Source organism: Mobula hypostoma, chromosome 2 (assembly GCF_963921235.1).
Source record: "Mobula hypostoma chromosome 2, sMobHyp1.1, whole genome shotgun sequence".
NCBI classification, from domain to species: domain Eukaryota; kingdom Metazoa; phylum Chordata; class Chondrichthyes; order Myliobatiformes; family Myliobatidae; genus Mobula; species Mobula hypostoma.
The window spans coordinates 67,506,476-67,519,587 of record NC_086098.1 but is presented as its reverse complement, the minus strand read 5'-3'; the positions used below and the strand labels follow the sequence as shown (position 1 = coordinate 67,519,587).

At 41.6% G+C, this 13,112-nt stretch overlaps 1 protein-coding gene across 5 annotated transcripts in view; it reads left to right on the top strand.

Annotated features, from left to right (window-relative positions):
• allc (allantoicase) overlaps positions 1–13,112 on the top strand; it is a 77,201-nt gene that overhangs the window by 8,897 nt on the left and 55,192 nt on the right. For 2 of the 5 annotated variants that reach the window (XM_063038314.1, XM_063038305.1), the window contains exons 1-2: positions 6,887–7,136; positions 7,664–7,798. In XM_063038314.1, the coding sequence (XP_062894384.1) occupies positions 7,709–7,798 (90 nt within the window). In that variant the 5' untranslated portion in view covers positions 6,887–7,136; positions 7,664–7,708. Of the gene's footprint in view, positions 1–6,883; positions 7,137–7,663; positions 7,799–13,112 lie in introns of those variants that run through there. The other 3 variants (XM_063038300.1, XM_063038287.1, XM_063038296.1) reach the window with 3 other exon arrangements.

The window sequence follows — 13,112 nt, the reverse complement described above, 5'->3', positions numbered from 1 at the left end:
AGACATTCTACAAATTCTCTCTCTTGAGGTCCAGTACTGGCCTGGTTTTCTCAATCCACTTTCATGTTAAAATCCCCAATGGTTATCATGTCATTGTCCTTCTCCCATGCCTTTTCTATCCTGCTGTAATTTGTAATCCACATCCCGGCTGCTGTTTGGAGGCTTGTATACAACTGCCAATAGGGTCCTTTTACCCTTGCCATTTCTTAACTCAACCCATAGAGACTTGACACCTTCTGATTCTGTATCTTCCCTTTCTAATGATTTAATATTATTTCTTATATACCTACCACCAAACACAAATTACCTCCCCCTCTCCCATTTTCCACTTACTGCAGGGATCATTTCCTCCTTCATTACTTGTCCATTTGTCCCTCCCAACTAATCTCCTACCTGGCACTTATCCCTGCAAGCAGCAGAAATGCTGCACCTGCCCATTCTCCACCTCCTGCATCTCCATTTAGGGTCCATAATAGTCCTTCCAGGTTAGGCAACACTTTATACATGTGAATCTGTTGGGGTTATCTACTGTATCTGGTGCTTCTGATGTAGTCTCCTCTCAGTTGGTAAGACACGGCATGAATTGGGGGACCACATTGTTGAGCACATCTGCTCCATCTGCAAAAAGCAGAATTTCCTGTTGGCCAACCATTTTAACTCTATGCCCATTCCCATTCTGACAGGTCAGTCCACTATTGTGACAATGATTTCAGGATTCATAGGACAAGCTCTTCATTGCTTGTTCTATGAAGGGCATCTGATGGCTCAGAGCTTGTATTCAATAAGGGGTGACCTCATTGAAGCCTACCAAATTGTGAAAGGCAGAATCTAGTGATTATGACCACTAGATTCTGGAATGGTTCCAGAATCTTGAGTGAATGTGGAGAGGATATTTCCTATGATGGAAGAGGCTAAAAACAGAGGAAACAGCCTCAGTATAGAGGGGCGCCATTTTAGGATGGAGATAAGGAGGAATTTCTTTAGCCAGAGAGTGGTGAATCTGTGGAATTTGTTGTCACAGGCAGCTGTGGAGGCCAAGTCTTTATGTATATTTAAGGCAGAGGTTGATAGATTCTTGGCAGGAAGGAGTATGGATGGGAAGAAGGCAGGAGATTGGAGCTGAGAGGAAAATTGGATCAGCTATGATGAAATAGCGGAGAAGAGTCATTGGGCCAAATGGCCTAATTCTGTCCCTATATCTTATAATCTCTTCTGCCATGATGAGGCCAATCTCAGTTAGGAGAAGCAACACCTCATATTCTGTCTAGGTAGCCTCCAACCTGATGGTATGAACATTGAATTTTCCAATATTGGGCAATTCTCTTCCTCCCCCTTCCCTCTTCTTCTATTCCCCAGTTGGGCCTCACAGTGTCATGGTCTGGTCCGTGAAGTCCGCATTCCGATTCGCGGTCTGGTCTATCGTTCCTTATTCCAGGTTTTCCGGTTTTCCCTTGTCCTGTTGTGTGCCTTAATTGTGGCACATGATTCTCATTTTGGGCTGGCTACATAAAAAGCTCTTGAGTTCAGCTTCAGTTGCTGGACTGTTCCCTTCCCTTCCCCTTCCTCCTGAAGCCTTGCCTGCAACCTCGCCTGTGTCCTCGCCTGTATTGCTGTCAGGTTCTACCGCTGGAGCAAGACCGGATCCTTGGTGTGTCTAGATAAGGAATTGTCTTTCGGTGTATGGAACTGTTTCTTTGTGTCCTCGCCTTCGCTAGGTAGGTCCGGCCATTTGCTGCTACCTTGTGTTGGGAACCACCTCTTTGTGCCCTCGCCTCCGCTGGGTAGATCCAGCTGTTTGCCGCTACCTTGAGTGGAGAACTGTCTCTCAGTGTTCTGTGTAGAGCCCCGGCCCAAGTCCTGTTCCCAAGTCCTGGTTCTGGCTCTATGTTCCATGTCTCTGTGTTCCTGTCTCTCTTAAGACCATGGTTCTGTGTTCCTGTTCTGCTAAGACCTCGGCTCTGTGTTCCCTGTTCTCCCAAGACCAAGTCAAGGCATTGGGTTCTTGCCCTGTCCATGTGCCTCGTCCTATGCAGGAGTTCCGCGTCCAGTCCTGTAGCCACGTCTTGTCCTCACCTAGTTTCGGGGTCCGAGTCCAAGTCAAGACCCAGGTACTGGGTCTTTGTCCAGTCTCTGGATCGGAGTCCATGCCCAGGCTCCTAGTTCCCAGTTCCTGGTCCTGGTCCTGCTCTCCTATCCAAAGTCTGAGCCCAAGTCTGTGCTCTTGTCCCAGCTCCTAGTCTGCATCCAGTCATGTCCCAAACTCTAGTCCTAGTCCTGTTCCTAATACTTCAGTGTCTGTGTCTTGCATTTGGGTCCACCATCAATGCCCCCCATATGACACACACTGCTTCTCTTCACCTGTCTATCACCTCGCCCCCCCAACCCTCCCTCTTCCCTTTCTCCAAAGATTCACTCTCCTCTCCTATCATCCCTGTGTCTTTTCCACTTATCACATCCCAACTTCTTACTTCATCCAGCCTCACTCACCCTCCTTGCTTTCCTCTTCTCACCCTGTCTCTTGCAAAAATGCCATCCCCTTCTCGCAATTCCTCCGTCTCCGCCGCATCTGCTCTCAGGATGAGGCTTTTCATTCCAGCACAAGGGAGATGTCCTCCTTTTTTAAAGGAAGGGGCTTCCCTTCCTCCACCATCAACTCTGCTCTCAAACGCATCTCCCCCATTTCACGTACATTTGCTCTCACTCCATCCTCCCGCCACCCCACTAGGAATAGGGTTCCCCTGGTCCTCACCTACCACCCCACCAGCCTCCGGGTCCAACATATAATTCTCTGTAACTTCCGTCACCTCCAACGGGATCCTACCACTAAGCACATCTTTCCCTCCCCCCCCTCTGCTTTCCACAGGGATCGCTCCCTACACAACTCCCTTGTCCATTCGTCCCCCCCATCCTTCCCCACTGATCTCCCTCCTGGCACTTATCCGTGTAAGCAGAACAAGTGCTACACATGCCCTTACACTTCCTCCCTTACCACCAATCAGGGCCCCAGACCGTCCTTCCAGGTGAGGCGACACTTCACCTGTGAGTCGGCTGGGGTGATATACTGCGTCCGGTGCTCCTGATGTAGCCTTCTAGATATTGGCGAGACCCAACGCAGACTGGGAGACTGCTTTGCTGAACACCTCCACTCTGTCCGCCAGAGAAAGCAGGATCTCCCAGTGGCCACACATTTTAATTCCACATCCCATTCCCATTCTAACATGTCTGTCCACGGCCTCCTCTACTGGAAAGATGAAGCCACACTCAGGTTGGAGGAACAACACCTTATATTCCATCTGGGTAGCCTCCAACCTGATGGCATGAACATCGACTTCTCTAACTTCCGCTAAGGCCCCACCTCCCCCTGGTACCCCATCTGTTACTTATTTTTATGCACACATTCTTTCTCTCACTCTCCTTTTTCTCCCTCTGTCCCTCTGACTATACCCCTTGCCCATCCTCTGGGTTCCCCCCCCCCACCTTGTCTTTCTCCCCGGGCCTCCTGTCCCATGATCCTCTCGTATCCCCTTTGCCAATCACCTGTCCAGCTCTTGGCTCCATCCCTCCCCCTCCTGTCTTCTCCTATCATTTTGGATCTCCCCCTCCCACTTTCAAATCTCTTACTAACTTCCTTCAGTTAGTCCTGACCAAGGGTCTCGGCCTGAAACGTCGACTGTACCTCTTCCTAGAGATGCTGCCTGGCCTGCTGCGTTCATCAGCAACTTTAATGTGTGTTGCTTGAATTTCCAGCATCTGCAGAATTCCTGTTGTTCACCTTGCTTTACCTCCCACTTTCTAGCTTGTCTTCCTTCTTATTCTGGCATCTTTCTCATTTCTTTCCAGTCCTGATGAAGGGTCTCAGCCCAAAATGTCGACTGTTTATTCATTTTTTTCATTGATACAGCCTGGCCTGCTGAATTCCTCCAGTATATTGCTCTGGATTTCCAGCATCTGCAGAATCAAATGTTTATGATCACTAGGTTCTGGAATGCTTCTGGAGGACTGGAAAATTGTCACCCCACTATTTAAGAAGGGAGGGAGTCAAAAAGCAAGAAATTATAGATCAGTTAGCTTGACTTCAGTGGTTGGTAAGATTTTGGAGTCCATTATTTAGGATGAAGTATAGGGGTACTTGGAGGTACAGGATAAAGGAGGCTGAAGTCAGTAAGGTTTCTGTAAAGGGAAATCTTGCCTAACAAATCTGTTAGAATTCTTTGAGGAAATAACAGGGAGGATAGAGACAAAGGTGAATCAGTGGAGGTTGTTTATTTTGATTTTCAGAAGGCTTTTGACAAGGTATTACACATGAGGCTGCTGAACAAGATAAGAACCCATGGTATTACAGGAAAGATACTAGCATGGATAGAAGATTGGCTGACTGTCTGGAGGCAAAGGGTGGGAATAAAGGGGTCTTTTTTGGACTGGTGACTAGTGGTGTTCCACAGGGTTAGTGTTAGGACTGCTTCTAGTCATGTTACATGCCAATGATTGAGATGATTGAATTGGCGGTATTTTTAGCCAAGATTGCAGATGATATGAAGATAGTTGGAGGGGTGAGTCTGCAGAAGGACTTAGTCAGATTAGGAGAATGGGCAAAAAAATGGCAGATGGAATACAGTGTAGGGAAATGCAGAGTGGTTGGTCATGCACTTTGATAGAAGGCATAAGCTATTTCCTAAATGGGCAGAAAATTCAGAAATCAAAGGCGCCAAAGGACTTGGGAGTCCTCGTGCAGAGTTCCCTAAAGGTTAACATGCAGGTTGAGTCGGCGGTAAGGTATGTGATACAATGTTATCAGTTATTTCGAGAGGTCTAGAATATAAAAGCAAGAATGTAATCATGAAGCTTTATAAGGCATTGGTCAGGCTGCACTTGGAGTATTATGTGCAGTTTTGGGCCCCTTGTCTAAGAAAGGATGTGTTGGCATTAGAGAGAGTCCAGAAGAGATCCATGAGAATGCTCCCAGGAATGAAAGACTTAGCTCGTAAATGAGGAGTGCTTGTTGCTCTAGGCCTGTACTCAATGGAGTTTAGAAGAATGCGGTGGGGGTGGGGGGTGGTGGTGAAAGCTCACTGAAACCTATCGAATATTGGAAGTCCACCATAGAGAGGACATGGAAGGAATGAGGAGGAATTTCTTTAGTCAGAGAGTTGTGAGTCTGTGGAGTTCATTCCCACAGACAACTGTGGAGGCTACGTCACTGGAATTATTTAAAGTGGAGATTGATAGTCAGGGTTAGTCAGGATGTTGAAGATAATGAGGAGAAAGCAGAAGAATGGGATTAAGAGAAATAATAAATCAGTCATGATCAGTAGAGCAAACTTGATGGGCCAAATGACTTAGTTTTGTTCCTATACCTTCTGGTCTTATTATTTCAGCTGTAATATTTTGGCAATGATTTTGCAATTAAATCTGCTCTTCACCATTCACAGAGATTCTCTGATGTATGAGCCACAGAATTTCCCCTTTCTAACCTGGCCGTCACTCCTGCCCTATTAATGGGAGCCCCGTTGTCAGATGAGTGAAGCCATCAAACAAGCTCAGCAGCCAATCTGTGAAGAATCCTCAGGGATAAGGAAATTAGGAACTCAGAGAGCATAACGATTAATAACATTTCTGAAAAATGAAATAAACCGGTCATGTATATGGAATTTAAATAAAACAAATATAATTATAAAATGTCTTTTAAAAGTCATGAGATTTTAACTGTCATATTTGAGAAACTAGAACCCCATTCACAAAATTAATTTTGTCGAGCCTAGGAATTTGTGGAACTGCAAAATGAATACTCTTGGCATTAAAACATCTGTCAACTCTCAACTCAACAAATCGTTAATGTTTTGTGCAATGTAAACATTGCATAATTCCCCATCATACTTTGTGCATGAAACCACCATGTGTACATACCCATTAATTTCTTGCATATAGAAACTGGATCAAAAGTTCACAATTTAGAACTTCATAATCCCTAAAAAATCATCGAAGAATACATCTGTTAAAATAGTGAACTCTCTCTTCCCAGCCTAGATAAAACTTTTTTTTTGTGTGTAAAAAATGATGCCAAGTAACTTTCACTTGTCTAAAATTATGTCGCTGTCTGCCATTGTATGACTGAGAGATCTGTAAATTAATAACCACAGGTCACAGACCTCTCAATCTGTGAACCAATGTTAATAATTCCTTAAAGCAAGAAAATCCCAAATTTCATGATTTTCCTGGCAACTGCTGATCAGATGTAGGTATCACCAATTCTTCTATTTCAACCCTAACTTCCAAAAAGCTTCAGAAATATTTGAACAGATACCATCAGTCAGGACTGGTATTATGCAGATACAGTCTCATTGTTTAAATGATAAATTAACCCTGCAAGAAACTTGCTGCTGAGAAATTGCCTCTTCATTGTAATTGGGCAGTTGGTGAGAAGTTTTAATATCACACAACTTTAATTAAAGTATTTGATGAAAATGAGGGACCTAGCATCATGGAAGTTTCTGTGTTTGAATGTGTAAGCAAATTATTTATGTATAAACCTATCATATACAAAGCTACTACCATATCATTTGATGAAGGTTAATAATACACTTATGTAGACGAAGTTGTATTAGAAGAACATTTACTCCCAATTTTTATATGCAAATTGCATAAATAATGTGACTGTATATATTTTGAAGCCTGTCTGTTGAGAAACTGGACTGGTCACTTCCTGGTGTAATTCAGCTGAACGTGAAAGTCATCTTCTGTGTATGTCATCCATGATAATGTTATCAATATACACTAATAGCTCATAGATAGAAATTGGATCCAAAGGTTGCCGCTCAAGACCTTGACGGACAACTCACATTATCATAGTAGATTTTATTGGTGTTTTATGATTTGGCAAAAACTGCCATTTTATTATCAGAACGAGTTCCCATTCAATTCCTGGGCATACATTTTGAACCTGCATAAGAAAACTAATCTGTTTTCCATTTAGAAATTTGAAATGCCCAATAATGCAGCTAGCTACATTTACGTCATCAACTTTGTGATCTTAAGTTCAATCTGCAGGTTTACAGTTTTGCTGTTCAATATTTTTTTTGCACTTTAAACTCACTGGCTGCTTGCTACAGCTGCAAACTGGCTTGTCAGAAGGAAAACTGGTAAGTCATTGATCAAATGTGCAATTGCAAGTTTCAGATTAATAACTTAATTGAGAGTGAGTGGACTTGCAATTTGCAAATATCCAAATATAACTAAACACTAGGCTTTGAACTAGTGATGTGATTTTTCTTTATTTAGGATTTTGAGTGATGCAAAACCTTTGTTTAATTCTGTTCCTTTGTTTTACTTTTATTTAGATTTATAAGCACCCTACTTTTATAGAAAGTTGGAAAAAACTATTTGAATTCTATTTTTCTTGAAACAGCACCTGCTGAATGTTACAGCTTATATTTGAATTGCATTTCATATTTTGGTTAATTCATAATTAAAGAGTAAAAAAACTTAGAAAGAGCTGTGAAATACTGTGGAAAGTGATATTGATGTATTAGGTGAGAAAGCCTGCATGTGGATACTACTTTTAAGGTGAAAAGTTGTTTCATGGAGAGGGTTGTATAAAAGGAATGCTCAGCCAGAAAGTGTCCATGCATTTTTAAAAGGTTCCTTTGTCACAATCTTTGTATTTCAGCAAACCAAAAAAAACAGCACTTAATCTGTTAGAATAGATTGAAGAATGGCAGCTCGTCCAATCCAGGGCAACATCGAAAAACTTCCAGACTTTGTCCATATGAATGACTTGGCTTGTGAAATAACTGGAGCAAAGGTAAGCTACATGGCACAAGTGAAATTTGGAAGGACTTAGAGCAGCATGGTAGTGTAGTAGTTAGCACAACGTTACAGTACAGGCAACCTGGGTTCAGTTCCTGCCGCTGCCTGTAAGAAGTTTGTAAATTCTCTCCGGGACCATGTCTGTTTCCTTTGGACACCTTGGTTTCCTCCCACTGTCCAAAGGCATACTGGTAGGTAGGTTAATTGGTCATTGTAAATTGTCCCTTGATTAGGCTAGGATTAAATCGGGGGATTGGCGAGCAGCATGGCTCGAAGGGCTGGAAGGGCCTATTCTGCGCTATAAGTTTCACTTACACAGGTGCTTTCATGTCCTCAATTTCCCAACGTGATTTAACTGGAATAATGTGGAAGGGCATTTATTGCTATATAGAGAAATGGGTCAACTACTTAGCTTAATGTCAGATCAATGAATAAATTTTTAAATAATGTGCTATTAGAATGTTGGATAGGTTAATTTGTGGAATGGAATTTTTAATATTTAAATATCTTGGTTTAATGTCTCATTCAAAAGATAAGCACTTCTGACAATAAAGCAAATTTTCTACCAACATTTTAATTTAGATAAGTTTTAAATTAACATGAGGATCAAACATAAGCCTGAAGCTTTGGCAAACTTAGGCTTAGAGAATTTACCTTCTGAGTTTATCTTCACAGGTGCCAACATTTAGATAATCCAATTTATGCTGTGACAATGAGCCTACACAGCAAAGATGAGGAAAAGGCTCTAGTAATGAAGCATGTGTCCTAGAATTACGCACCCCATATTTTCTGTGAAGTTGTTCTCGATCAGTAATAACATTGATAATTATTGACCATATGAAAATTGCCCTGGTGGAATTGACAGAAACAGAAAAGGAATAAAAATAATGCAGATGTCAGAAATCAGAAACAAAACCAGAAAATGAGGAAAAAAAATCTCTACAGGTTAGGCATTGTTTGTGGAGAAGCAAGCAATCTGTAGGAGATACTCAGAAGGTCAAGTGGCAAATGGCATCTGTAAGAGGAAAGGAATTGCTGTTGTTTCTAGTCAAAACTCTGCATCAAGATTCATCAACAGTGAAATGTCAACAATTCCTTTCCACCCACGGTCTCTGCTTGACCAGCTGAGTTCCTCCAGTGTATTGATTGTTGCTCCTGATTCCAGTATCTTCAATCTTTTGTTTCAGGATCTGAGGAGTTAATGTTTCAGGCTAATGACTTTTCATCCCAATTGATACTCTGTCAATCATCAGAAAAATGATAGCTGAAATTAACAGCAATTTTTTTCAAAGTGCACATTCACCATATAACCTACACTGGGTTTCACTGGGGCACTTTTCCCAGAACTCATTACAAATGATCTAAATGTGGATAAAACCAATCTTATTCCAGAGAAATGATGATTTTGAATGCCTTTGCTTCTACAGCAGATGTTGGCTGAGTATAGTGCCAAGAATTTTAGTAAAACCAAAGTCAGTAGACAACAAGGGAAAGTTTGCCAATTGATGTATTCAAATGTGATGATAGAGAATAGAAATTCTTACAGGTTTATATTATTGCTGAAAATTTACAGGATTCATTGCATTTATGTCAATAGTCAGAGGAATTATTGTCAGTAATTACTTACAATAATTAATCGTGTAAAAGATAATGACTTGCAATGTTTTTTTTGCAGAAAAAAAGCATGTCACATAAGTTTGAGTAGACTTCATTTCATTCTTTTTTCTTCTTCATGTCCACAGTAACTGTTTGCCTTTTCTAATGTGAGATCGTTCCACCTTGCACCAACTTCTCTACTTTAAGACATTCCTTATTATCTATCACTGTTCTCAAGCTTTTAGTTATCTGCCTATGGCTCTGTTTTTTTTCCTGAATATTTTATTACGTTAAAGATGGTGCATAGACACGAGTTGTTTCTATTGTAATGAACATTTGGAGTTTATGGTCCCAATCTCTCAAAATCAAGATAACCAGATTCAGAATGGTACAAATACAATTAATTTCATTGCCAACAACAGGAATTCTGCAGATGCTGGAAATTCAAGCAACACACATAAAAATTGCTGGTGAACGCAGCAGGCCAGGCAGCATCTCTAGGAAGAGGTGCAGTCGACGTTCCAGGCTGAGACCCTTCGTCAGGACTACTTCAGTTAGTCCTGACGAAGGGTCTCGGCCTGAAACGTCGGCTGCACCTCTTCCTAGAGATGCTGCCTGGCCTGCTGCGTTCACCAGCAACTTTTATGTGTGTAATTTCATTGCCAATTCATTCTATCATTCCCAATGAGTTAGCCTCAGGACAATGATTGAATTAAATTGTCAATATTGATTTGAATGGGATTAGTTGAATGGGTAATTGACAGTGGCATGGATTATTGGACAGAATGACATGTTTCTGTGTTGTCTGATTCTAAGACTTTCACTCTAAATTTCACAACAGCAAATCAATATATGATCTATAAAATTCCAAGATAATTTGAATGACAAGATTTAGATGAGTTGGCCAGTTTATACAATATTGCACTACTATGTGTTGTTTTAAGATACATTAATGATGTTCTGAGACCTCAGATCACACTGAGTTATTCCTGATGCTTTCATTGTAAAATTATTTCCAGCATAGAAGAAGGGTGAAACTATGTGAAACCAATGCCACACTGAAAGCACCTAATAAATGAAAGTTAACTCCACACACTGTGGTGCTCCTAGCCCATAAGATATAGGAGCAGGATTAGGCCATTTAGCCCATCGAGTCTGCTCTGCCATTCTATCATGGCTGATCCGGGATCCCATTCAAACCCATACACCTACCTTCTTGTCATATCCTTTGATGCCCTGATCAATCAGGAAATGAACCATTTCCGCCTTAAATATACCTACGGACTTGGCCACCACCTCTGTCCGTGGCAGAGCATTCCACAGATTCAACATTCTCTGGCTAAAAATATCCTTCTTACCTCTGTTCTAAAAGGTTGCCCCTTAATTTTGAGGCTGTGCCTTCTAGTTCTGGATACCCCCACCATAGGAAACATCCTCTCCACATACACCTTATCTAGTCCTTTCAACATTCGGTAGGTTTCAATGTGATCCCCCCACATTCTTCAAAATTCCATTGAGTACAGGCCCAAAGCTGCCAAATGCCCCTCATATGTTTACCATTCATTCCCAGAATAATCCTCATGAACCTCCTCTAGACTCTCTTCAAAGGCAACACATCCTTTCTGAAATATGTGGCCCAAAACCATTGACAATTCTCCAAGTGTGGCCTGACTGGATTCTTATAAAACCTCAGCATTATTCCTTTGTTTTTATATTCTAGTCCCCTTGAAATGAATGTCAACATTGCAGTTGCCTTCTTTACCATAGACTCAACCAGTAAATTAACCTTCTGGAAGTCTTGCATGAGGACTCCTAAGTCCCTTTGTACCTCTGATGTTTGAATTTTCTCCCCATTTAGATAATGGTCTTCACTTTTGTTCCTTTTACCAAAATGCATAATCATACATTTCCCAATGATATATTCCATCTGCCACTTTCTTGCCCATTATTCCAATTTGTCTAAGTCCTCTGCAATCGCATAAGTTCCTCAGCACCGCCGACCCTTCCATCTATCTTCGTATCATCTGAAAACTTTCTCACAAAGCCATCAATTCCATTATCTAAATCACTGACAAACAATGTGAAAAGATGCGGTCCCAATACTGACCCCTGAAGAACACCACTAGTCACTGGCAGCCAATGAGAAAAGACCCCCTTTATTCCCACTTGCTGCCTCCTGCCTGTCAGCCATTCCTCTATTCATGCCAATATATTTCTTGTAACACCATAGGATTTTATCTTGTTAAGCAGCCTCATGAGTGGTACCTTATCAAATTCCTTCTGAAAATCCAAGTAAATGACATCCACTGTCTCTCCTTTGTCCATCCTGCTTGTAACTTCCTCGAAGAGCTCTCAGATTTGTCAGGCAAGATTTCCCTTTACAAAAACCATGCTGACTTTGACTTTTATCATTAGTCTCTAAGTACCCCGAAACCTCATCCTTAATAATGGACTCCAACACTTCCCTAACCACTGAGGTTAGGCTTACTGGCCGATAATTACCTTTCTTTTGCTTTCCTCCCTTCTTAAAGAGTGGAATGATATTTACAATTTTCCAGTTCTCTGGAACCATACCAGAATCAAGTGATTCTTGAAAGATCATAACCAATGCATCTGCTATCTCTTCAGTAACCTTTTTCAGAACTCCAGGATGAAATCAGTCTGGTCCAAGTGACTCATCCACCTTAAGACCTTTGAGTTTGCTTAGCACTTTTTCCTTTGTAATAGCAATGGTACTCACTCCTCTCCCTGACGCTCACGGACCTCTGGCACATTCTTAGTGTCTTCCATGGTGAAGACTGATGCTAAGTACTTATTTAGCTCATCTGCCATTTCTTTTACCCCCATTACTCTCCTCACCAGCATCATTTTTCAGTGGTCCAATATCAACTCTCACCTCCTTTTTACTCTTTATAAAACTGAAAACCTTTTAGTATCCTGCTTTATATTATTGGATAGTTTTCCCTCATATTTCATCTTTTCCCTTATGGCTTTTTTAGTTGCCTTTTGTTAGATTTTAAAAGCTTCCCAATTGTCCAACTTCTCACTCACTTTTGGGGCATTATATGCCCTTTCCTTGGCTTTTTTGGAGTCCTTAGCTTCTCTTGTCAGCCACAGTTGCCTGCCCCTGCCATTTGAGAACAACTTATTCTGTGGGACATATCTATTCTGCGCCTTGTGAACTATTCCCAGAAACTTCAGCCACCTCTTTTCTGCCTTCTTCCCTGCCAGTACCGCATCCAATCCACCTGGGCAAGCTCCTTTCTCATGCCTCTGCAATTCCCTTTATTCCTTTGTGATACTGATATATTTGACTTATGCTTCCCCTTCTCAAATTGCAGTATGAATTCAATCACATTATGATCACTGCATCCTAAGGGTTCCTTTACTGTAAGCTCCCTAATAGAATCTGGATTATTACACTACACCCAATCTAAGATCACCTTTCCCCTTGTAGCTCATGAAACAAGCTGTTCTAAAAACTCAGCTCATAGGCATTCAACAAATTCCCCCTCTTGCAATCTGACACCAACCTAATGTTTCCAATTCCCTTACATATAAGCCCTCTATTACATGCCCTTTCCAACTCCCTTTGCAATCTCAACCCCACATCTTGGCTACTATTTGGAGGCCCATAAATGATTCCCAAAATGGCTTTTTACCCTTGCGGTTTCTTAACTCCACCTACAAAGATTCAACATTTTCTGACTTTA